Source organism: Tyto alba, unplaced genomic scaffold, assembly GCF_018691265.1.
Source record: "Tyto alba isolate M040663 unplaced genomic scaffold, T.alba_DEE_v4.0 Super-Scaffold_27, whole genome shotgun sequence".
Lineage (NCBI taxonomy): Eukaryota > Metazoa > Chordata > Aves > Strigiformes > Tytonidae > Tyto > Tyto alba.
The window spans coordinates 10,276,115-10,302,943 of record NW_024881301.1 but is presented as its reverse complement, the minus strand read 5'-3'; the positions used below and the strand labels follow the sequence as shown (position 1 = coordinate 10,302,943).

The 26,829-nt window shown below is 41.7% G+C and overlaps 1 protein-coding gene across 5 annotated transcripts in view; it reads left to right on the top strand.

The window, feature by feature from the left end:
• The window catches only part of DLGAP1 (DLG associated protein 1), a 416,456-nt gene that overhangs the window by 294,627 nt on the left and 95,000 nt on the right, over window positions 1–26,829 (top strand). For all 5 annotated transcript variants that reach the window (XM_032987689.2, XM_032987687.2, XM_032987686.2 and 2 more), the window contains 2 exons: window positions 22,324–22,501; window positions 24,967–25,207. In XM_032987689.2, coding sequence (XP_032843580.1) covers window positions 22,324–22,501; window positions 24,967–25,207 — 419 coding nt within the window. The remainder of the gene's footprint in view (window positions 1–22,323; window positions 22,502–24,966; window positions 25,208–26,829) is intronic.

Genomic DNA, 26,829 nt, shown 5'->3' with positions numbered 1-26,829 from the left:
AATGGTAATTATAGTTAAGCACAGGAGTGGATTGCCAAGAGAAATCACTTCACCGGACATTTTCAAGAAAAGGGTAGAAAATGTCTGTCAGGACAAATTTAGGTATTGCTGATTCTGCTTTAGGATAGGAGGAGGGACCAAATGACCTTTTGGAGACCTCCCCTCCAGACCTATCTTTTAAGATTCTCTGTCTTTCTTTCTCAGGCTATTGAATAAACCCATTATCACTGTTCTTACTTCCTTTTCTTAACTTATTTTTTAGATATAAAAATAAAATTCTCATCAGCACCAAATTATTCCTGAAGGCCTGCTGTTGAATAGTAAATATAGATATCCCACCTACAGCAGTGCTGCGCAATTCTTTCATTTATTTTAAATGCTATTTCATTGCTAGCATCTTGAAATTATGTTCCAACTGCTGCCAGCCATACAATGCTTGACTCTCAGTATGTAATCTTGTACTATCTGGTTCAGTTTGCTAAGGGGAGCTCAGCTGATGTATTAAATTTGCCATGCAGAAAATTCACAGGCATAAAAAGAGATGTGTGTTTGCACAAAATTCAGTCTGGAGTCCTTAGTGTCCAAGATAACAAGACAAGCAAACAGGCAACAATAATTAAGTTAATTATTCATAATAATTTTCTGTTCTGATCAGCTAGAAGTGCAATATTCTTTCACTGTGAAATGCTGGAGCCCTTTTAGATTAAAATGGAAAAAGTTAAAATAGTGTATTTTGCTTTAGTTTTAATGTGAAATTGCAAGACAAGTATTTTCTTCAGACATGCTTTGGGATCTTCTGTTAAATTGCATCATGTTAGAGTGAGGGAGAGAGACATGAAAGCGAGTAATTGTTCTGCCCTTACAAATAAAAGATGCTATCAATATCTAAGTCATGTTGATGCCTAGTCATTTGTTTCTTGTATTTTCTTGTGTTTGTATTACTGCTAAGATTATTTTAGTAATTCTCTGCTGGCTTGGGTGCAGTATGGAGTGAAAGTGTACAGCCCCTGGTAGCAGAGGTGCTGAAGTAGGGCAGCATCAAATATCACTCTGCTTCCAGTGACACACGTAAATGAAAGTTCATCTGAAGAGACTTGACTTTTAAAATCTTCTCTCCCCCTAATGAAGTTATAAATCTCTTCAGGAGGGGAGAAATTAGGGAAAATCCTTGAAGACTTTCTTACTTTGTGCCTGCTTTCTTATTTATTATACACCACAAAGATAGAGAACCATCATATGATCACTGCTTGTTATTTGCTAGTGTGGAAAAAAAAAAAAATGTTGAGAGCACCTTTGCAGCAGCTACTGAGTTTTTGTGAGAGATTTCTCTGTTTGCATCTGTAGCTGAGTTGTATGGCAATTTCCCCTTCCCCTCCAGAAGAGCTGTGCTGCCTGACCAGCCTGAACCCCAGCTGCCCAGCAGCTTTGCCTGCAGCCAGCCCAGGGACTGCAAAAAAACACTAACTGGTTTTGTCATCCCCAAATGCCAGCAGCCCCATCCAGAGCACCCAAATCCTTCATTTAAGTGACGTTGGGGTGGCAGCCATGCTTGGGTTGTGTCTGTGTAGCTCTGCACTGTGACAGTGATGTATCATGCTGAAGGCAAGCTCAGGAGCTTTCAGGACTAGTATATAAATCTCTCCTGTTTTATATCTGACAATTGCTATTGCAAATCTGTGCTAAGCCTTCATTATACTTGAAAGGAAGCCTTGAAAAACTTCTTTTGGAAGGTAGTCCTCCTTGGGCTAGTCCTAAAAACGTTCACATTTATTTTTTATTACTTTTACTCTTTGTTTTACAAAACTTAAAACTGTTACTTTGATTTTATCCCATTTAGAGAAATAAGTGGTTCTGAACTTTGCATAAATCTCAAAATCAAGGATACATGCATAATGCAGAAAGCTTACAACCACTCTGTGTGAAATGGTGTCAATGACGACATCAACTGAGTCATGACTTCTCATAATATTTATGCTTGTAACAGTGACAGAAATTATATTTATCAAAGATGGAATTTGGGGGGAGGTAGGGGTGCAATTTCTGACTTTGAAAAGGTATTTTTGTCCTTATTCTAGTGCAGCTGGTTGTAACCGACATCATTCAACCATCCTTGTGAAGTTACAGTCAACGATGTTAGAAATCTCAGAAACGTTGGCACTGTCTAGTCAATAGGGTCCAATCTAACTGTCTAGCCATAGATTTCAGGCTGATGCAGGATACATTGGACTCATCTCAGTCATGTGGCTGAAAGAGCTGTGAGACAACAAGGCTTTGGCAGAGATTTGTTGCTCAGACTTGTTTGAAATGCTGGTGAGTCAGGTTGTGCCACTGCGGCTGTTCAGTCATTTACTGTTGGGTAGAATGTCATTTCTAGCAGAGCAGTAACTCTCTGTCTATTACTTTCACACCCCCTACTTAGAGATCATTTGATTTGGGGCACAAATTAATCGCTATTTACCTGTGATGAACAAATTTGAATTGAGAGGGAGTAGATGATGCCTTATTCAATAAGATGTTAGACCTACAGTGGCTGGAATGAATGTCAGCAGTATGTCACTATTTCTGTTGTCACTTTCTCCTTTCTTTTCTCTCTCCTTTTTTTTTTTAAGTGATTCCTTCATATTCCTAAGTAATAATCCTCAGTACTTAGCTAAGCATCCTTTCTCCATTAAAAAAGGCAAGATTCGCATGAAGAATACCGTATCTAGAGTCACTGTCCCTTCACACATTGACAGAATGACCTTCAGACTGTCAACTATTTCTATATTTCCACGTCCCTCCCCACTGCTTATTTTATCTCCTTTTTTAATGAATTTCACACCTTTGAAAATAATGAGTGTGGAGCATTCTCTTCTGCTTTCATTTATTATAGCTCTCATCCTTACACACTCTCCTGCTAAAATTTCCATCAGTGGTGATTTAATTATTAACCTTTTCCACTAATCCTGTTTACCAATATCATCCTTGTGAGTCTTTCACAGTTCTTTTATCCCACAGTCTCTAGTTCCAGCTAGAGCTGGGATGTTCCTAACGTGCTTGGATTCTCTTTCTCACTAGGGAGGCATGCAGCTTGTGCTGGAAAATGTCTATGCCTTCCTTCATCTCGGTGCTCCTTTGCTGCCACCATGCACATGGTGCTTAGCTGCACTCAGTCACGCTTCAAGCTATCTCTGGAGTGATTTCATGGGCAACTGGGTTTGCTCTCTGCTCCAGTTCTCTGGACAGACGTTTCTGCGGTGGCTCACTGTCATGGTTTGAGCCTGGTCGGCAGCCAACCACCACGCAGCCACTCTCTCTTCCTTCTCTTCCAGCAATAAGAAGGGACAGAGAGCCAGGCTTGGGGGTCGACATAGGACTGGGATGCCCATAAACCCTTTATGGGCATGAGCAAAAGGCAGACTTGTTAGGGGAAGGAAAAAAAAGAACATAGATTTATTACAGACACTAACAACACGTAACAGAGTAGGACAGTGAGAAACATTGCCATCTCTTGAGAACACCTTCCCCCCACCCCTCCCTTCTCTCTGGGCTCAGCTCTGCTCCTGATATCTCTACCTCCTCCTCCAGCGGCACAGTGGCAGGGAATGGGGGGGTGCAGGCAGTGATGCTGCTTCTTCCATCTTTGGTGGGGGGAACTTCTGGAACTTGTTGCCCCTGCTCCATCGTGGTCTCCCTCTCACTGGAGACAGTCCTCCACAAACTTTCTCCAACATGAGTTCCTCCCACGGGCCACAGCGTTCCCCACACTGCTCCATCATGGGTCACCAACTTTCTCCAACTGGATTCCCTCCCACGGCTGCAGCCCTTCCCGAGCTGCTCCGGCGTGGGACTCCCCTGCATGCTGCAATCTTCCCAACACTGAATTACAGCAGCAGGGCTACCTTTTCCCATGAGACCCCGGCCTTCTTCGGGCACAGCACCTTGATGAATCAGGCGGAAACCACAGGCCATAAATCAATGTCTGCTCCACCGTAGATCTTCATGGGTGGCAGGGGGGGCCGCCCTGCCGTCTCACCACAGGATACAGGGGGGTCTCTTCTCCGGCACATCTCCCCCCTCCTTTCTTCCTCCGTTCCTCCACTGACCTTGGTGTTCATGCAGCTGCAGCAACTCCTCCTCACAAGTCCTACTTCCCGTCGCCACGTCCCTTCTTAAATACGTTATCACAGAGGCGCAGCTGATTGGCTCAGTTTCCCAAACAGAGGTGGAGCTGACTTGGAGCTGGGGGAGCTTCGAGAAGCTTCTCACAGGGGGCCGCCCCGATAGCCCCATCCCCTGCCACCAAAAAAAACCCACCACTCACTCAAACCTGGACACTCACGACCGCAGCCTGGCAGCTGAGGTGCCCTTGCCATCGACCGGTGCTCAGGCAGCCTTTGCACACCGATCCCTGTGCAAGCACACATGAACACCAAGGAGATTTTATCTTATCAGCACTAATTGTCCCTTCTCCAGAGAAGTTAATCAGATTCGTTATATCTCTGTAATGACTGTGGCATCTGCCTGAGTGTTTTGCCTTTGGCAGAAGATTGACAAGTCCTTGTTTTTATTGAAACTACATGTTATGACTATATTTTCTTCCCCTGTTCGCAGAATCAGTATGTCCACATAATGATAGCGTGTTATTTAATGTAACTCGTTCCCCTAAGGGCAACAGCCCAAAGAATAATAAAATAATCCATTTGAAGTTCATACAAACAATGAATCACCTGAACAGCTGTCTCTAAAAACAGGGCTGTAGTTTGATGTTGATGTTGCATCTTTTGAATGTTTTCAGATTATGTGTTTTATGTACATCCCTTAAATGATGTATGCAATAGACAGTAATAAATAATACATAGAGAAAGAATATTTTTAAGGAATATTTTTAAATATTAGAAGATGAAATAGAATTGGCATGTAAAGTAATACTTGAAACACTGATTTTTTAACTTCTTGATGTTTATTTACAAGACTGTTTTACAATATTTTCACTTATCTATATTTTTTTTTAAATCTAATCCCCCCTCATAAATAGAATATTTCTATTTCTAGAGAGGAAAAGTAAAATTACTCTTTTCTGCAAACAAAACCAGGTAATAGCTTGCTTCTGAGTTACATTTTACATTTTTTTTATTGTACTATCTTATATTTCATATTTACTCCCTCAGTGTTCCTATCACGAACAGCAGTGAAGCCAGACAGAATGGGAAGGTTAGATCTGATCCAGGTTAGATCTGAGATGAATGTAAATCCCCTGCCCTGCTCTCTGGGCTACCCACTGCCCTGAGTACAGGCCCGAGATACCCATTGGGAGGACGTCCTGCTCCATCAGGAGGTATGCACTGTACTCGAAATCAACACTGCTTTTTTTTTTTCCCTAAGGCATGACACTTAATAGGAATAAGGCACAGAAAAATGGCTGTCAGACATTTCTCTGAAAGTCATTGGGAATACTGTGCAATCGGGATCTGGGTCCTCAGTACTGGATCCTGCAGTGGGTTGTTTACAAGTCTCTAGTGCTTAAAATTTGAGCTATGGAGGTTTTTTTACTCCCCCCTGACAAAGTACATATGAAGTTTTAAATGTCAGCCTCCTACCCAACACAATGGGATGATAACCTCTGACATGAATTAATCAAGCTGCGTGTTAAAAACATTATCTTGCCACTGTTCTTCCAAGTTCTTTTGAATTCAGACAAATTTAACAGCTTTTTCTTCCATAAAATGATACACTAATGTTAATTACAGTTCAGGAGCACTCAAAGGTATGATTTGGCTGCTCGGTGTTTCTGAGGTCAAAAAAGAGCATGAGGGGTGCACCTGGAACGAGTGCCTGCCTTGTGTTGTTCCTGTAGGGAAGGGGAGGTTCAGTTGAGAGATTAAAATGAAGGACTAAAATTGCAAAACGGTCAGGTGTGGTGCTTCTTTTCCTGCCAGAGGGGAGCAGGGTGGTGGGAGAGCCTGGCCCCCACACCTATGTGCTCTGCCTCCATGGCAGGAAGGCTGTGGCCTTGGGGCTGAGGACAGAGTGCTGGGCACCCCACCACCCCAGCCCTCTGCCTGGCCTCCTCCCAGCAGCAGGTATCAATGCACTTCCAGCTCTGGGTAAAAAGGGATAGCACTCACCTCCTGCACACCGGGGACTGATTCATTACGGTTAGTGCAGCAATTACGGAGCCATGTAAAGAGGCTGCAGAAATGCTAATACAGTCATCATTAGTCATTGCCCCCTTGCTCTTAGCTCCTGTTTCATAATCCTGAAACAAGGCTTGTGGCAGCATTTCTTTGTGCTCACCAAGTTGCCTGGGAAGAGCCCCACCATATTGCAGGAGCAGCGAGGCACAGTGTGGGGATAAAGTTAAATCACTGTCGTACTTCCCTGCCAGAGGAAGAGCTGCAGAGGCGGGCGAGACCTCAGCCAAGGATGAAAGGGTCGATTCTTGTAGTTCTCCTCAACTGTGCTTCCCACGTGCATCCTGCTGCCAGGACGCTCTCTTCTCTCTCTCTCCACCTGCTATACGTATTTGCTGTCCCCGTGATGTGTGAAAGCCTCAAGGGGAGCACACTACTCCTAGGAGTAACAGTAACTCATGTTACATTTTGCTGTGTCTGTTGAAATTCATAGGTACAATCTTCTCATAACTTGTCACGTCTCCCCCCTCGCTTACCACCACGCAGCCCACACCCATTGCTAACATATGTCCTAGAGGTGGTTCAGATACTTTCACAGGGGGTAAATGATAGATAGGCATGCTTCCCTTCAGCTAGTCCTACCTCTCCTCTTCCCTCTACGCCCTGCCTACATACACTAGCGCACAGCTTCCCACTCACTTCTCTATAAATTTTCTTTGTATTTGTTACTCTTCACACTATAGCAGAAGGGAATCTTAAAATGCTTTTTCTTTTTTCCCATAGGGAAGGCCTTCAGAGCTAGGAAAAGATATTTTAATACATCTCAGAGCCTGAGCTGCCATGGTATGTGCTGCACAGAGAAGCAAGCACACACACGCTGAAAATCAGTGTGGTTGAGTGGAGGGGGTTCCCACTGTATGCTCTGTGCATGCCTATTCCTGGAAAACCTGTGAATTTTCTGATGAAAAGCCATTTGGAAGGCTGCAAGAAACATTTGTCTCTGCTATTGTCTCCTTATTTCTCTTCTCTGGAGAGGCTAGACAGCAGCACCTATGGTCTCATACCGATGGCAGCCTAATCGCCCACTAAGAGCATGGTGCTGCCAGGGACAGTAAAACCCACAAGAGCTAGTGGAGTAGCAGTTTTCTACTTATATCTCAAGCTCTTAGTGCACTCACAACAGAGATTATCCATGAGCTGTCCACAGTCTTTTCGTGAAGAATATTGAACCATTTACTTCTGCTGAGTTGAAGCTTGATTTTTTCCTGTTTGAAAGGGCAGGACTGGGCCTGTTAATTTAAGCAGAATTTGTCTAAGTTGAGGAAAAAAACATGACTCAGACTTTCCCATTGATAGACCTTCAGCAAAACTCCAAGATTTGAACTGCTAAACATCTAGCAATTACCTATCTAATTAATTACTTGCTTATCTTCAGATAAAGACAACTTTTAAATTTTGTTTAGAGATATCCTGTTACTGAATATCTCCTCATCACTGAGTAGTGAGTAGCTGTACACGCAAAAACCTGACTTCACATATCCATATTATTTCTTTTCTGCTATAAATGGATATTTAGGATAGTTATCTGTAGTGAAAGAAACAAGATTGGTAATACAGCCATTGAGAGTGTGTTATTGAGTTAGGCTTTTATTTGATTTCTCCTTTCAAATAGCTTTATTCTTAAAGAATATGTAAGTAACATTTTTAGCAAGTTGCCAGTTTCTGTACAGAAGGAAAATTCCTTTTTCAACCCCAGTGCTGACCTGCCCTTTCTAGTCATCAAGAAAGGTACTTTCATTCATGCAAAGCACATAAAAAAGCTTTAAATCCTACCATTTTTGTAATGATATGTTGAATGCTATGAAAGCAAATTGCCCTATGAATCCTAATTAATTGTAAATCAGGTCCACAATTCATCTGGGCTGTAAAAATCAGAATATATTCTAAAATATAATAGATATACAGTATCTTTTTTTTATGCTTTCTATTTCTTGAGTCCTTGAACTTTGTGTGCTTTCTTCGCCAACTGTGAAAACTCAAGGGTTTTTTCCTTTAACTGGAAAGGTTTTGCAACCCTCATGAGATGAGCTTTAAGAAAAACATAATGCATTGCAGACCCATAATAAGCAGCAATCATTGGCAGCACTAGATTATTCCTCCCTCTAGTGGCTGGCTGGCTAGTTCCAGTGAGACTAAACTGAGCTCTTTATTAACATCTCGAGGAATTATTCCATTAGTTTAGCTACCAGGAACTTTTTTCAGGCTAGCATCCTCCAGCTCCCTGCCTGCCTGGTAATCCATGGTGCCTCTGTTGTACACATCCATGACTATGTTACATGACCAGCCTTTCAATTCTTCAAGGCCACCTCTCTACAGTGTTCTTAAGATTTCCCAATCCCTTCTGTACATTATATTACGTGATTCCCAGTAGCAGTAATGTAAAGAAGGTCACCCCACTTCTGTTGCACTTCTGTGGTTCCATGTAGTACATTACACCAAATCTGGGTAATTTATCACAGCTGAACTCTGATGTATGCTAAACTGAGAGAGTGGTGAATTTGAGGCAGATTTGTTTGTCTAGTCATGGTGCAATACAGGGAAGTGTGTTTGGACAGTGAGCAGGATACTAGTGCTTCCACCATCTGCCTGGATGTGTCAGTGTATGCCCATACACCAGTGGGCAGCTCAGGCATGTTCATGTCATTAAAAGAGACCAAACACATCCCTTCGTGGGTAGTTCCAGAAAATGTAAAGGTCTTGCAGAGCTGGAACACTCCACTTAATCTTGCCTAGCAGCAACCCTTGTTTACTTAGTCGGAGGAACAGAATTTGGTTGGTTGACAAACTGACCTTATCTGGCTCATCACAGGAGAAGCCAGAGTCCCAAGATGCTGAGCAGACCTTCAAAGGTGGCCCTGCGCATCCCGCCTGTACGCAAAGACATGATGGTGTTGAAACATCATCAGACAGGTCTCTACCCTGTAGTTCCTGACAATAAGAAATGGATTAATATATTATCATAATGTTGCTGTTTTCCTAATCAAGGAGGCAAAAAATCTGATCAGTAAAAATAGCTGCTGTAAGTGCAACAGCCATTTAAGGAAGAGATCACCTAAGAAAGAGGGTACTTACTCATCCGATGCAATTAAGCAATGTAACTTCAGGTTAAAATTGCAGCACCCCTCTATAGAGTTGTGAGGCTTGAGAAAGTAATATATGTTGCATTATGCTTTGCTTAAAATTGACATTTTAGGCATTAAATTTTTTCATAGCTCACTGAAGTTTTATTAGGCTGGGGATCTTTTCAAGGAGTTCTGTCTTACCTCAGCAAAACCACTGATTTGAGATGATACCATAAACCACCATCCATAGTCAATAATGGTTTTAATCGAAAAATGCATTTCTCCTAAAGTATCTTTTGACCATCGCACCAAACATTTTTTATTAACCAGCTATTCCACTTTTTATACAATATCTGCCTCTGGGACTGAAGTTTATTGTTTCAGTCATTCTGTCACCTCTGCCTCCAGTAATATAATAAAAATACAGTGCAGCTCTTGTCTTCCATCAAAAAACATCAGTCATGTTTGCTAGCTTTAATTCAGCATCACAAAGCCACCTGAGAGGCACTGTAGGAAAGTATTAACATACCTGTTTTCTGAGCCTGAGAGTGTATATGACTTCTCCTCCAGGTCACACAGCAAATTTCTGTCAACACTAAAATTCGAACCCATGAGCCACAGTCCATTGCTCATGGTTTTAAATGCCAGATAGAAGTTATTTATGCAGAAAAATTTTAGAGTTTAATTTTCCTCTTTTTTCTTCTGTTAACGGTGTTTTAAACAAAAGCGTAGATATATAGGTATTTTCATCTTCTGAGTAGGACAGAAGGCCATCTTCAGCTTCACCATGTATCCTACCATTGTGTTCTGAAAAGGAGAGGGGGTTTTCTTAACTCATTCACAAGTGGTTGATTGTTTTGTGATTTATATGGGATAGAGAGCACACTATTAATCAGTCCTCTGTAAGGAACTAGCTTTATTCCTTTCCCTATGCAAACATAGACACTTAGGCATTTTTTCTCTTTTCATCTGACCTTGCTGGATTTTTTTTGCTTTATTTTTTCATTGGAAAAGAGCAGTGTCCCAATTCAGTAAACCACATACTTTAATTCTAAGTATGATAATTACATTAAAATAAATATTTGGAAATACTTAAGAATGCTGACTGTTACAGGTCAAGAAGCCAGCCAACTTTCTCTGGAGATAAGGCTTTCTTCCTTTAAAATGAGGTGCACAACCCCTTTGAAGATCCTTAACCCGCATCCACTCTTCAGAAATATTTTTTACATTCTCATCGTCTCCATCTGAATCATTGCACTTGACACTAACAGCATGATGAATGGCATGATAACTGCTTGTCCATTCCTTTACTCCCTAACCCAAATAAACGTTTCAAGATATTTCTGTTTTGCAGGATTAAGAGATAACTATTTAAAATAAGTGCAAAAAAAAAAAAAAATTCCTTTCAGTCCCCAGCTAGATTTTGCATTATTATGCAGGCTCCTTAAGTCATTTTTTCCTTACTTCTCCCATACTCCAAAATATAATTAGTCTGCTTTATCAGTGTTCTTTCTGTACAAGTTTGACCCAGTGATAGCCTATGACACAGAAGGCATCTGTTTTTTAAAAAAGGAAAAAAAATCTAAAAATACATGTTAAGCATAATGTTACGTCTTTTGAGCAAGCTTCTATTTATCAGAAAAGTTTTCATAATGGAAATCAACTTCAGACTTCCACCTTGAGGTATTCAGTACTTTGGCCCTGTTTATAAAAGCATTGACAAGCCAAATTGGCCAGACCACTATAGATAGACAGATAGATAGATAGATAGATAGATAGATACACCTGAAATAACAGGTTATCACTTCATGTTTTATCTAAGTACAGTGGACAGGTCTTTTTGTAGTCACTGCAAAACAAAACTGGAAAGACTTTGGAATTAAAAGATAGAATTACAAAATATACATGAATAACTGAGGTTTTTTTAATTCACTGGGCTTGTTTTGAGGGATTTCTTTTGATGTAAAAGCACTTGAAGAGGAAGTGGTAGCAGCTCCTTTTTTCTGAGGAATAGCTCTGGTAAAGTTCCATGGAGGGAAAGTCTCCCTGCTCCTGGGGTATCACTTTTGCTGTGCAAGATCAGTGATAAACAAGAAAATCACCCAGAGCAACAGACTGCTGCCCAGAGAATCAGTAGAGATTATTTTTTAATTAGCTTATATTCTAATCATTACTTTAAATAAAAATACAGAAGAAAAGTTAGTACTTCCAGCTTCTTTGGTATGACAGGAGAAGCTGCAGGGTTTTATTTTAGTCAATGATAGCTCCCAGTTGAACAGTTTCCATGAAAATTTTTGGGTTTTTTTATCAGTGAAAGACAGCTGCGAGTCATATCTGAGCTCCAAGCTACACCTACCCTGGCACAGCTCAAGAAACTGGCTGTAGAGTTATCTAGGAGGTCACTGCTCTGTCCTACCACCCCCCTCTCAAGCCCCGTGCCGTCAGGAGTAGCTAGATCCCATTTCAAGTCACCATCTCCCAGGTGTCTGCAGAGAAACAAAATGTAGTAAGTTAGAAATACTTGCTTAGAAAAGAAGAAGAAGCAGTGTTCACTTAAGGCATTTTAAACTGCTTAGTGCTTTTCAAATACAAACCAGCTGAAATAGAGGATTCTGAAATAACCACTTAGTAAGAGTGCACATACAATCTTTCAAAATGAACCCACCAAGAGAGAAGAGGAGAGAAAATCCACAGTCACCACCAACACATATTACAGTCCAGGTGAACAATTTGCAGATGTTATCAAGAAATAAGGTGTGCCCATGGTGGGTAAGATACTCAAAGTATCTGTCAGCATGCTTTGCCTTGTATTGAATCTTGCTGTCTGAAGCATTCATTTGGAGGTGGTGCTGTTACTCAGAGGTGTAATAAGGTGATCTCAGCCCCTTAACTTAATTGGGTTTGGGATTTTTCCCTTCTCTCTTGCAGTTACTAGCCTACCCTCCTCATTGCTTTAAAATGTACTTGCTTTTTAGAGTTTCTCCAGTAGTTTGGTTTGTGTTGCACATCTGTACAGATGGTGTTGAATCTGCTTGGTTTGGGTTTTTTTAGTAGGTAACTGAAACTTTTGAAATGGCAGAAGACTGATTAGGAAGTGAAAAAATGCTGCATATGTAAAATGCATTTTTGGGAAATGCAGGTGGCTGTTTATTTATGTGGAGGTTTTGGAGTAACGGTGTTGACTTGCAAAACTAAAATGTGTTCCTGATCTCACTGGGAGATGTTTATACAGACCTACCCTGGATGTTTGGAAATGTCTGTCTGAACTAGGTGACTCAGAAGCAGGCATGTGGCAGGTCTTGCAGGCTCACGGCCATGCTGTGTGTGGGTGACCATCACCTGATTTCAGGTCCAGGTGGAGTTGAGGACACTGAACACTGAAAATGCATTGCAATTTGTCAGGAAAAATTGCTCTTAAATAAACTGCAGTGACATTCAACAGCAAATACTTTTTTTAGTATTTAACTTAGAAAACATTATTTGTGGACAAATACTGCCCAATATTGTAACTTGGAGTAGCCCAGGAGGCCTTTCAGTTATGGGAAGTCTGCCCAGAAGATGCCTTCTAGCTGAGCTGGAGCGGCGCTATCCTCCCACTCCCGGGAGCAAGCGAGAGTTCCTGCATAAATCGTAGTGCTAAGCAGGGAGGGCTGGTTTTGCAGCCAGCTCAGCACACGGCCGGGTGACATTCCTGAAAAGTAACTGCTTTCTTCCTGCGGTTTGGCAGAGAGCGGTAACTCTTGTTTTTTTCCCACTGGCAGAATTAATCAAACTTTTAATGTATGAATGGGGGAGACCTGAAAATTAATTTAATTAGGTGAGGTCCGAGCTTGTGGAGACTGATTTTTTGTAGAATAGCATAAGGACTGCAATGGGGAATATCTTGATCCCAGATACTCTGAGGTTAAAAAAAGAAAAAAAGCTGTCTGTCAGTATTCCGAGTAGGAGTAAGCTTAATATTAATACAGGCTGAGATTCAAACTTCAGTTCTTGCCACAAATGTGTCAGGAAGTGTAGATCTGCAGGTCTGTGAGAGGATGTTTTGAGTGTGTTACCAGACACCCAAGAGGAGGAAAATGATGGTATGGTTTGACTCACTTATGACAATAGCAGCAATTACAGAAGTGGCAGTGAAATAGTCCATGTCCAATGCCAAAAGCTGCGCCTGAGCGCACCTGGAGGCATCTCCTTCCCTCCTTCTTGGAGGGCTTGCACTCAAACACATGCTCTCAGGTGGCTGGCTGGCAGACCGAAATGCTTGATTTACTAAAATAAGAGTTTAATCTGAGCAGATTGTGGATGACTTTTGAGTCTTACTAAAGAAGAGAAGCAGCACAGAATTATTTAGGTTGGAAAAGACCTTTAAGATCATAAGGTCCAACTGTTAACCTAACACTGCCACATCTACCACTAAGCCATGTCACTAAGTACTGCATCTACATGGTTTTTAAATACCTCCAGGGGTGGTGACTCAACCACTTCCCTGGGCAGCCTGTTCCAATGCTTGACAAACCTTTCGGTGAAACAATTTTTCCTAATTATCTAATTTAAATCTCCACTGGTGCAACTTGAGGCCATGTCATGTCATGTCACTTGTTACTGGGGAGAAGAGACCGACACCCACTTCACTACAACCTCCTTTCAGGTAGTTGTTGAGAGCAATAAGGTCTCCCCTCAGCCTCCTTTTCTCCAGGCTAAACAACCCCAGTTCCCTCAGCTTCTCTTCCTAAGACTTGTTCGCCAGACCCATCCAGCTTTGTTGCCCTTCTTTGGACATGCTCCAACACCTCAATGTCTTCTAGTGAGGCACCCAAAACTGAACACAGTATTCCAGGTGTGGCATCACCAAGTGCTGAGTACAGGGGTATGATCACTTCCCTAGTCCCACTGGTCACACTATTTCTGATACAAGCCAGGATGCTCTTGGCCTTCTTGGCCACCTGGGCACACTGCTGGCTCATTTTCAGCTGGTTGTCAACCACCAAGACCGGGTCCTTTCCCACCAGGCAGCTTTCCAGCCACTCTGCCCCAGGCCTGTAGTGTTGCATGGGGTTGTTGTGACCCAAGTGTAAGACCCAGCACTGAGCCTTGTTGAACCTCATACTGTTGGCCTCGGCCCATCAATCCAGCTTATCCAGATCCCTCTGTAGAACCTTCCTACCCTCAAGCAGATCAACACCCCCACTCAACTCCACATCATCTGCAAACTTACTGAGGGTACACTCAATCCCCTTGTCCAGATCATTGATTAAGATATTAGACACAAACTGGCTCCAATGCTGAGCTCTGAGGAGCATCACCTGTCACTACCCGCAAACTGGATATAACTCCATTCACAACCCTTTGGGCCCAGTCATCCACCCAGTTTTTTACTCAGTGAAGAGTACATCCATCCAAGCCATGAGCAGCCAGTTTCTTCAGGAGAATGCTGTGGGAAATGGTGTCAAAGGCTTTACTACAATCTAGGCAGACAACATTCACAGCCTTTCCCTCATCCGCTAAGTGGGTCAGCTTGAGATAGAATGAGATTGGGTTAGTCAAGCAGGACCTGCCTTTCATAAAATCATGCTGACTGAGCCATATCACCTGGTTGTCCTGTACCTGCCAGCATTGGCACCGAAGATGATCTGCTCCATAACTTTCCCTGACTGACAGGCCTGTAGCTCCCCAGATCCTCCTTCCAGCCTTTCTTGTAGATGGGTGTCACATTTGCTAACCCCCAGGTGACTGGGACCTCCCTGCTTAACCAGCACTGCTGATATATGATTGAAAGTGTCTTGGGGAGCACTTCCACCAGCTCCTTCAGTACCCTTGGGTGGATCCCATCTGACTCCATGGACGTGTGTGTGTCTAAATGGTGTAGCAGGCTGCTAACCGCTGAGGTAAACAAGAATGTAACGTGATGTGGAATCAGGTGTGCAAGCCTGGCCTCACAGAGGGGACCTGAAGGAGCACCTTCTGCAGAAAGAGGGTTTGACTTTTGTGCCAGCAAAGAAAGAGTTCATCAGAGCAGTTACAGAGGGCTTTAATAGGGAGAGCACCAAAGGATTCATCCTCACCCAGATGTGGACCAAAGGGCTCTAGGCAGGGCTGCAGGCATGTGTGACCTGCTGAGGCCCTCCAGCAGTGTTCGTTCTTAGGGCTATACCTGATACACAGCAAGAGCTTTTCCAGTTTAGATAAATATGTATCTCTGTTGGTGACCAGCACTTCTTCCTGGGTTATTATTGCCAGCCCCAAGGAGACTCATGCTGAAAAAGGCAAGAGCCTTGTGTCACACATTTGGTCTAGATTCAGACATCTTTTCCTCAAGCAAGAATCTCCAAAAACCCTTCTAAGCACGTACTCAGTAACACTGGCAATAGGGGGGACATGAAGGCCCATAGCTTTCCTCATAGAGTCTTCTGAGAGGAAAGCTACTTTTCTCAATCTGGGTGCTCTTGACGATGTTATATCTTGTCCTGATAGGTGTGACATGAGAGGATGCAGTTCTCTTCTAGTGTAAACAAAAATTATATATTGTACAATCGTGGTTTACCCTGTCATCACTGGGTTGAGCTGGTTCATTTGGGTTGAACTGTTTCTATGCTTCAACATCTCTTTTCACTAGCTGGGGTGGAACAGAAGAACGCTCACTATTCCCCACACACACACACCCACATGGGAATCAGCACCAGCATGTAGACCAGATTTCTGATTAAAGAGAATTGTATAATGTCTGTCTGCATCATCTTCCATCTGCTTCTTTTACCAACTCAATTGCATGTGCCATTATGTGCCCCTTCCATGCTGTGCTCTGATCTTTCGCCACATCTAGAAAGCAGGAAGAAGATACAGCATGTCAATGGCAAGGGAAATGTTCCTTCAATTCATTAGCCAATTTTTTTTGATCATACACAGCACTTGAGAGGATCTTTGAAATAAAGAGGAAGCTTAGTTTTAATGTATATGTGAATTTTTATGCAGTAGTCAGCTTTGTTTGCTAACAATTTAACACTTACTAAGGGCTAAAGATGCTCTTGAAACATAGTCATACAACTTCAGCAGCCCCGTACCCCAAAAAGAAATAAAACAACCCAATGATTCTGTCTCTTTTGAGAGGGAAACAGGTTTGTAATAAAATTACAAAGCAGTGGTTTCATGGCTGATTCTGAAGCTAGCAGTAGCCAGACATGGAGAGTTTTAAAAGAGACTGGGCTTTTTAGAAACATTTGCTACTAAAAAATGTTGATCCAGTTCCTGCTGCCCTCTATCAAACAAACAGGAGCTCTCTGGCAGGACACCATGTGCTTACCCAAAAAACCCACAACAGCTGCAGATAGACATGTTAGGGAGCTGCATGACACCAAGCTGTGTGGACTATTCTGGATTATTTTTTTTTTAAAAGTGCTTTCCTCTACAGCCCTACCAGAATCTGAAAAATCAGGCAGAGAGACAAACACACCGTACTGAATTTTCTACCTCTTCTCACCATGTGACATACCCTGTGACAGGCATGTCGGTCCCATGCTGTTTTGTGATATATGTTGGCTGATCCATGTAGCAAGGGTGATTTGTAATCTAGTACTGAAATCTTTTATAACACAAAAGGAAGCAAATGCCAATTTTGTGCTGATAACATTGAATTGGTCTTCAGCTGATGAGCTTTTCTGGTTGTTTCCAAGTTTCAGATTTTTCTTTCTCACACTTGACTCTTTAGCAAAACCCTAAGGAATTGAAGAGAATTTTTATTATTATTTTTTTAGCTTCAAGGTAGGAAATCACCACGAGGAGGTTCGCTTGATTGTAAACAGAAAAGGAGATTTTTAAAACCTGGAAAAATCCCTGGTGGGGGGTGGGGAATGCTCAAAACTGTTTATGTGTTGCCCTCATCTCCATCCGTAGCATGACAGCTTTGTGTTCTTTTCTGAAAAAGCAGCAGAACAAAGGTGCCGACACAATCAAATAACCCCAGCCTGGTGACCCATATCATGGCCAGGATTAGACAGATGCACTTGAATGACTTTGTTCCTCCGTGACGTCCTTCAGTGTTTACCCTGTGTCAGACTGCACTGGATTATTCTACCTTCTAGCAAGACTAAAATGCAAACAAAATTAAGCACAGAAATGTACGTTGGATGTGCTCAACAGCCACACCAGAGGTGGGGTGTTCAGCCACAGATAATTAAGCCCCAGGGAGCTAAGCTGTCCATTGTAGGCTACAGAAGAGAGAGTTGGGGTATTTAGCCATAGTGGTGGTTTTGAGGTTTATTTTTTCTTGGGTTTGAGTTGTGTGTGGTGTGTTGTTGGGGGCTTTCTGTTCATTTGAAGGCAAATTTTAGCATACTTCTCTGCTGGCTTACAGAAGTATTCAGGACATGTTTCTGAACTTTCACTTTTCTGCTTTGTCATTTTCTGTTGGCAAAGCAAAGTACCCATCTGGCACGATGCTGTGCTTTGTGCTATGAATCTGAATGCTGAACTTGCAGAATAAAATACAGTATTAGGACTACTTTTCATTGTAATGCTTTTTTGTACTATGTCTGGTCTAAAGGAGAAAAAAAAGCACCCATTGTCAGTCTTGTCTTTTCCTCTTTTCATTCAGAAATTAAATGTAATAAATGAAAGTGTTTTTCATAAAAAGCACATATATGACAGAGTGCATTGTGCTTTCCTAAATTAAAAGGAAATATTTTAAACTAAACTTGCCTGTTCTTGTAAACCCCTGCTGTCTACCTTCTCTTTGGCATTTGAAAGACATTTTGAAGGCAGACGAACTCTTCCAGGAATATACTCAAAGCTATTTCACTTTTAATCTGCTAACACTGCAATTTAAACCCTTTAATATATATTTGAATGAACTAAATTATGGCCAGCATATACAAGTCAGAAATGACAAGGCAGTATGTAAAGATATCATATAGCTTTCCTTCCCCCTTCATTCATCCCAGACCGTCATCTGAGTTGGGCACTAAGCTAAGACTGTTTCCTGCCTCTACCTCAGACTTCTGTGTACAAACTAGAGCAAATCAGCTAATCCCAGCTCCTCCCATGCTTACCTATGCTGACCGACTCCTTACTCTGCAAATAGTCATATAAGCAAATTAGGGACAAAAATGTGTTGCCATCTACATTAAGACTGTATAAACACAAACACATTTGTAACAGTTGGTTAAAAGTATTTATTAACATGCATGTTGCAACAGTGGTAGGGATAATTAGGTATAAGCATTTAAAATCTTTTCATTTCTATATTTGAATGAAATCAGAAGAATCGGCTTCAGTATGAAATGTATAGAGCAGAAACCAAAGGTCACTATGCAAAGGTAGCTTAAAGATTTCCTTTACACACCTACACAATCTCCTGTTTTAGATGCTTTGCTAAAATGTGGTTTCTGCTTAAATGAACGCTCTCCTGCCTCTCAGAGCCCCTCACCAGCTTTCAGTAGTGTTGTGCCCTGAGTACCTCAATCTTCCCTGAGGCACGGTGTGGATCAGAGGCACTTGCCTTCCTTTACCCAGGGGAGCCTTTATTTCTCCACCGGGACCTGGCAGACTCCATTTCCACACACCTCAGCACTGAGCCGGCTCCTTTTCTGATCGATCCCCTTGGGACACTCGCAATAGCAGCCAGCGGAGTGGCAGAAAGCCAAAGCCCTCATCTTCTCCTGGTGTCTCTTGCCACGGTTCTTGGGAAGCACGTCCAGCAGTGCTGCTCCTCCCTCCTTATGCACTATCGGCGTGTTGCTGTCCTGGCTGTGCTCCTGTCCTCTGGGGTGAGGTCTGGGGCAAGGGCAGCGGTATGGGGAAAAGGGATGGTGCAACTGGTTTGGGGACTTTACACCTGTGAACCCAGGATGTTGCCTTAGGGGACGGCCCAGCCCCAAAGCAGCACGCCTGGCTCCCCATGCCCACTGCAATGCCAACTCCCCGAATGCTGCTTCAACCAACCCCGTCACACCATGTACCCACAAGGGCCTAGAAGCCTCCCAGGGAAAACCTCTCTTTTACGGTAGCAGTAAGGATGAGATGTGTGTAAGCCCCTCTGAAAGGGCTCTGGGGCTGAGTTCAGGACTCCCCTTCAGTGCTTGTCCCATGTCACACTGGCAGGCACTGCAGCACAAAAATGATGCGGCATGCTTGGGGAGCTCGTTCAAGTTCTTTAATAATTCACATCCTCCTTCTGCTAATTACTGTATCCGGTGCAGCTAACAGAACATTTTGTATTGGCCAAAGAGCTGTCCCAAAGTCAGTCCCTTGTCTGTCATACTTAGTTGTGGAAATTTTGATGGTGCAAACAGAAGTTTATGCAGGATAAATAGAAGATGGAGTTGAACCCTTAAGGAAGCAAATATTTTCATTTAGAGGTTACTGGTAATAGTAACTCAGAAAATAAACTAGACATTCAGATCTTCCCCTGTCATACATAGCCAGATTTATTCCTAAGCCGAATGTTTTCAAAATTTCTAGTGGCATTTCAGCTGTTCATTAAAGTGTACTGTAGAATATAGTGACAATTTATTACACGGCTATAAAAGCAGTAGTAATCATTATAAATGCAAACTTTCAGATGTTTCTTTGTCTATGTTTTAAATCGTTTTTCTTTTTTTTTTTTTTTTTCCCATCACTACATCTAGTGAAACTACTGATTGTAACAATCAGTATGAAGGAGCTACCTGCTCCAACAGCTGCCAATATCCTAATCTGCTTTATACAACAGATGGGAGGTATGCACAAGCTAAGTTAAGTGGCCACCTGTAAAATATGGTTCTTGATATGTGCCAAAGTGGCCAGTCATATAGTCATGAACAAAGCAAGTCAAAAAAAGAAGGTAGCGGTGCTGACCACCCACATCTGAAACAACAGGGAAACATTTACTTTCATGGATGGATGCCTTTGTTTCAAAGCAGAGTTAGGAGAACACTGTTATGCAACACTAATGCATACAGAAAATTAATTTCTATACTTTTTGTGGTGACTTTCCATGACACTTGGAGCATCTGATCTGGTCTGTACTCTGGCTGCCACAGCAAAATCTTGCTGCTATGGGTACCTGTGTCTTATCATATTGGTTCCAGTCTTTAAAGGGCACCTGCCTCAGCACTTGCAAATTTCTGTCTGGCAATATCTATGCACTGAATTTGGTGATGTGTTGCAGTCTTCTTGTGAGCTCAGCTAATCAGTGAACAGTGACAGCCTCAGGTGACGTATTTGACTAACTGGCAGCTAATCAAGCATATTTGAATTTTGCATGTCACATATTGGCAGCAAACTCTTCACAACATATTCATAAAACACATTTTGAATTAATTTAAGAAATGCATTTCAGGCAATGCTCATCACTTAACAGATCTGCAGGGTGGTGAAGTAGCTCACATACATCTGAAAAATTGTCTGTTGAACTATTTATTCTATTTTATCTTTTTAAATTTTTTATTTCCTTATTTTTTTATTAAATAACAGACAAAGTTTTTTTAGTTCCATGGTTAGTGTTAGTTATCAAAACGTTATAGCTAGCTGCTAGTAACAGTCACTTTTCCATCATTTTCTCTTCTTTTTTTTGAGTTTGGAATGCCATTAATTGTGATGTCTAAAAAGTTTTCTACTTTTGTCATGTAGAATCAAATGGCATAAGGAGTCAAAGTGTATGAATGTGGCTTCTGTGAGTATTGCACTGTACGCACAGTGAAAATGGCAAGCAAAGGCTTTATCTTCATCTTGTGACAGGAATCTTGAGTAATTAGCATAAGTTTATGTATTTTTATTAGGCAGATAATTAGCAGCCAGAGAATATGATGTTGTAGAGATGACCTAGATTTTATTACGGTATTGTACCATTCAGAAACAGACCCAGTTTCTGAACTACTTAGGTGTGTGATTACACAATGGAATTGTCCTCCTAAAATACATTGACAATTACCAGAATTGTGCATGCCACTGGGAAATTGCTCATACTAATTACCATTGTTAGCTACTTGAATACAAAATATCTGCAAATGTTTGAGGAATTAGACATAAAATGGACTCTCTTCTTTCAGGTCAGCTGTGTATGTATTTCTACCAAGTGGGGGACCAAGATTAAGCCTGTGATTAGGTTACAGATTTTTCTTTCATACACCTGCAAACATCCATGTGAGATTTATATTTAAAAATGGAGAATGTAGTTAATATCTTTGTTTACTTCATAATACTTGGAGAATGTTAAAGATATTCCAATAAAAATATTAAAGAATACTTTTTCCATTAGTTAATTGTTTAAAAACAAATATCCCCTAAACTAATTGTATTGCATAAGAGGCACGACATGGATCACTTTTTGTGAATCACATCTTTATAGGATGTCTCAGATTGTGAAGACAGCACTTAGACAGCATTTTCAGAGGATAAAATATCTCGCATGTGGAGGATTGTAGCTACACGTTATAACCTTTGCTAGTTGACTCTAAGCGCATATGGAAGGATTACTGCAGTTTGTGAACATTACCTATGGGAGTTTTTTTATTTGCTCCTGACTACTTGCTCATCTCATCTGTCACTGGTATTGGAAAGTTGGGGAATATTATCATTTCAGGAGCATAATTTTGTTTTTTAAACTTCTAATTTGACATCAAGCCATGTAAAGCTAGTTTTCTAGCCTACATTTTCTCAACTTTCAACTTAAGCCAGAAATAAAATACAATTTAAAACACATCAAAGCTTACCAAGTGCCTCAAGTTCTTGGAATGATTTCCCAGGTTTAGATGCACCACAAGCACACATGCAGGTGTTGCATGATCTGCCTACCCTGTTTATCCATACACCCTTGAGAGCTCCATGAGACGCAGCCCTGTTACACGGGCATGTACGTGGGTGTCAGAGTCACAGCACCAGCAGGACTGATCGGCACCAGGTTTTCGCAGAGGAGCAACGCTTTAGAGGCATAGAGCCCCTACCTCTCCTACAAACTGCATTTCAAGAAGTGGGTGTTCAGATGTGTTTAGGATTATGCAGCCAGACTTACTGTTGGGCCTCTCCTTTCTTTACCCCACTCCTAGTGAGACCACTCAGATTCGATGAAAAATCTATTTCCTTTTTTTTTGTTTTTTTCTTTTTTTTCCCAAACCTCCCAGGATATCCAGTGAGCACTCGCCAAAGCTTCAGATCCGAAGCCACAGTTACCTGAGAGCAGTGAGCGAAGTCTCCATCAACAGGAGCCTGGACAGCCTGGACCCCGCAGGGCTGCTGACGTCCCCCAAGTTCCGCTCCCGCAACGAGAGCTACATGAGAGCCATGAGCACCATCAGTCAGGTGGGTGACATGCACCCATGGCGGCCCGGAAAGCAGCCACCACGCTGGACACCAGCCTAGCCCTTGCAGTGGAAGAGACGGGATTTTGCTTTAAGTGGAATCAGGCTGTTGCATGCCACACATTTTCAAAATGTTTTTAAGAAAACAGGAAAGTTTTCACACAGTCTTGTTTTTGGGAGGGTAACATCTGACAATGCCATAACCTGCCCTTTGCAAACAGATGAGTGGCACAACACACAATCTGCTTGAAAGTGCAGTCTAGGTTTTCGTGTTTCTTTCCCAAAAGCAGGTGCTCATCAGCAGTGTCTTTAAACAAGGTTCTCTTAGGGATCTTGTGCTTAGTACCTGAAATCAAATTTTTTTGAATGCCTAAAAAAAAAGCACATTCACATGCTGAATGAGTTGCTAAAGGAAAGTTAAGTCCACAGTATTTTGTATTTCACAGTTTTATTAGTATTTTATTTTTAAAGCTTTCTTTATGTATAAATTCTTAAACCCATGCACCTCTGAACTTTTCACCTATACGTTACAAATGTCACAGTATATATGTATTAAGTGCAAAAGTATTACTGCCCTGAAATTCTGTAAGATCTCTTCATGCTCATTCTAAACTAGAAAAAAAAATAAAGTTTGCTGTGACACATTCAGTTTATGAGCTTTAGCATCATAAAATATGCTGTCCTTGCATACAACATGCTTTTACAGTTGAATTGGTCAGGGACAGTTCTGAACAAAATGCAAAAGTGCCAGCAGTCCACAGGGCAGTGGGCCAGTAGTTCATCTGCTAAATCCTGTAGCTCCTTGGTATGATTTTTCTCTTGTTTGCATAAATGGATCATTTGGATAAATTAATTTGGATAAAAGATTTTTTTTACACTACTGCAGACATGTGGCAGGGCAAGATTTGTGGTGCCAGATACTAGACCCTTATTGTTGGCAATGTCAGGTCATTGCAATGTCAAAAAAAGTGCATGACATCATTGATGTCAGAAGTTCAGTTGTGGCCATAATAAATATATGTGCCATTCAGAATGGAGCTGTAGTTTGAATTTCTGTGATATTCTATATATGGGCATTGCAACCTCAGAGTATTCACCTGTGTATTTTATAGTGAGGCATTTTGCATAGGGTATGGGCTGAGGCTCTAGAAAGAGGGTCAGGATGTATCTAGGAGGAAACAGCACTGAAATTCAGGTCTCAGAGGCAACTATATGAATATTAGGTTAGGTTACTTATTTAGCTGAACACCTAATACTTATACAAAGCTGATTACCAAAGAGTGAGTGTTATTTGCCAATATGAAGAAGTTGTCTTTTTTTAAAAAAAAGCATTAATTCTGAGATATTTACTCAGGGATATGGCTATTCTCCACCACTGTAGGATTGTTCTTTAAAATGTACTATCCACTACTCTTCCATGCTCTTTTAAGCAGTTTCCCTTTGAAAAAGTGTTCTACTCTGAGATTACCCTTTTCGCTTATGTGTAAAAATACTGAGCCTAATGTTTTCCTTGGTAAAATTCATCCCGGAAAAGAGGTTTTTCCCACCCCTTTAACACAGTCTTCTCTCCTTTTGCAATCTTGGCCCTTCACATGCTTGAAAACAAACAAAATCCTCAAGTGATGGTTTCCATGTGCATGTTTCCTACAGTGATAATTATTGTGCTATAATGGCAAGCTCAGGGCTCTATTCTTAGTTTAGAAACATGAGCATCCATTACTAATTAAGCTGAGGTAAATGGTTTCCAGGTTTGTAAGATCTGCATTAAGGCCACATGTTTTTGAATGTTCTTCAATCCGCGTGAGTGCAAGTCTTTGTCACCACCTAGTGTCGGCTCCACAAAAGGTCTGAGAATTGCATTATATCTCCAGCTTTCAGCCATAGAACTCAGCCCAGAGATGTAGTTATACAAACGCTTTTCCCCTGCAGCAAAGCTGGTTCCCTTATCAGCTTCCCCTTCCCAACTGTTTGTTACCACTCCCACCCTCAAGCTTCCAGCCCCTCAGGTTTATCGCTGTGATTTGCCTGTGGGTTGCACTGATTGTGTACAGGGATTAAACTGACATTTTTTTTTTTCTCATCCCACAGAGAAAGAGTGATTTTTGGTTTTAATTGTAATGGTCATAAAGGCCAGAGGTTCAACCTCTGCTGTGGGCCCACGGTGAGATAAACCAGACACTGCTATGAGGACTCCCAACTTCCCACTAGTCTCGGCAGGATCTAAGAGCCTAAACTCCACTGAATCTCTGCCTAAAGCCTCCAACTCCCCTTTTTGTACATTTTTTTTTCCCCCTGACAATTGTTGCTTTGTAAACTGGGACGTGTTTATGTGCAATTCACCTGTTCTTCATGTACAAAGGGATCTTCTAACAGATGTTGGTCGTTGTTCCACTGTAGCTTGTGAATGTTTGTAGCAGGTAGGCTGGTGTATGGGATATACTGAACCTACCTGGTCTTTACCTGCAGGTGAGTGAGATGGAGGTGAACGGTCAGTTCGAATCCGTCTGCGAGTCGGTGTTCAGTGAACTCGAGTCTCAGGCAGTGGAGGCGCTGGATCTGCCCATGCCGGGCTGCTTCCGCATGAGGAGCCACAGCTACGTCAGGGCCATTGAGAAGGGCTGCTCCCAGGATGACGAGTGCATATCGCTGCGGTCCTCATCTCCCCCACGTACAACCACCACGGTGAGGACCATCCAGAGCAGTACTGGTGAGTAACAAAAAGGGAAATCTGGAGGGGTAGCAGAAAAGGAAGGTACCTTTCTGTGCAGCTCCATCAGATCAAGGATGGGCTCTTCTCTATCAGACACCGAGCCCATAACAGAGTCTATGTTTCACCAGGGAGCTGGACAGACTAATCGGCCTAAAACTATGCACAGATCAAGGCTGATGTAGTTGCGGTGCCTCCTGCATCCAAGCTAAATTATTCTGGGGTAAAAGCTCATAGAAGAGAAGTCCATGGTCATGTCTCCTCTCATTCTCCTCCCCAAAAGAGCAATCATGATTTGGCAAGGCTGAAGAAGAATGTGGGTTACCAGCAGAAGAGGGTCCTTCTGTTGAGTTTTTCTATAAAGATGAGGTGATCTTTGTCCTTTCTGAAAGTTACAAGTTATTGGATGTGTTGTTTAATGGCTCAGAGAGACTGTTACAGCTCTCTAGGACATATTTCAGAGGTGAGAATGAAGAAGGGAAGAAGAGGTCGCAGGTCAAAACATCCATGTTCACATCCTGCTGTTATTCAATTCTTCAGTTCAAACTATTCAAGCCTTGCAAGAGAGAGAGGTTTCAGTCTAAATGTGAGACTTACAAAACTTCTTTTTAATGTTTGAAGTTGCTTTTCTTTTGGAAATAACCATGATGAATTCCAAATTCTGTCACCAAAATTAGTGCTAAAAGGGAAGAAAAAGCAAAACAGAAACCAAAATCCAAATCTGCCTCTCACTCAGGAAAGCAATAGGCAGAAACATGTGTGTGCTCTTCCCTGGGGAGAGGATGAGAGAGGGCCTCTTTCTTTTGACTTCTCTGCATCCATTCCACTGCTTTACATAAGCTTAATTTACTACTCATGCACTATTCATATTCATGACTAATATTGACTGTTATTTCACTGTACCTACTATCTCTTTTCCTGGTTCTTTAATTTCTGGTTAAACTTTTGCCTTTTTGTGTGTTATCTCACAGGTGCAGTTGTTTATACCTTGTAAGTTCCTTATCTTTCACTCCAGTCTTTTTTAAAGCTGCTTGTCAATTGGTTTATGTCGTCAAAGGACACTTTCTATCCTTTTACCAAAAATGTTCAGCAGAGCAGTTCTCATCTAAATCACTAACCCTTAAGAAATAGTATTCATGTGACAGCATTTCTGCTATAAAAGTAGTTATTGCGTGAACGCAGGGTTTGCACCACACAACAAACACAGGATTTATATAAGGTGCATGTTACTTCATTGTATGGTATTAGCTTGTGTCAAATGTATTCTGAGGCAAAAGCTGAAGAATGGGAGTCTTCAGAGATTTTTTCAGTGTGCATTCGCCTAGATCAACTTGCGTATCCCAGAGTGATTTTTCAGTTTTTTGAGAATGGCTTTGTTATCACTTTTCCTTTATAAAAAGAACTGTAATCATTAATACAGAAGATAATAACTTTTTTTTTTTTTTTTTTATGTAAGAGGTTGTTTCTGTCACTTAGAAAAATGGTGCCTATGTTTGCGGATGGTGGTAAATACATGGAGAGGGTTGGCTTTATGTATCAACCAAAAGCACTGAAAAGCCTGAAAGAGGAAAATTGTTATTGTAAACTGTTTCTTGTTTGTGCTCCTTTTTTGTAGTACAACC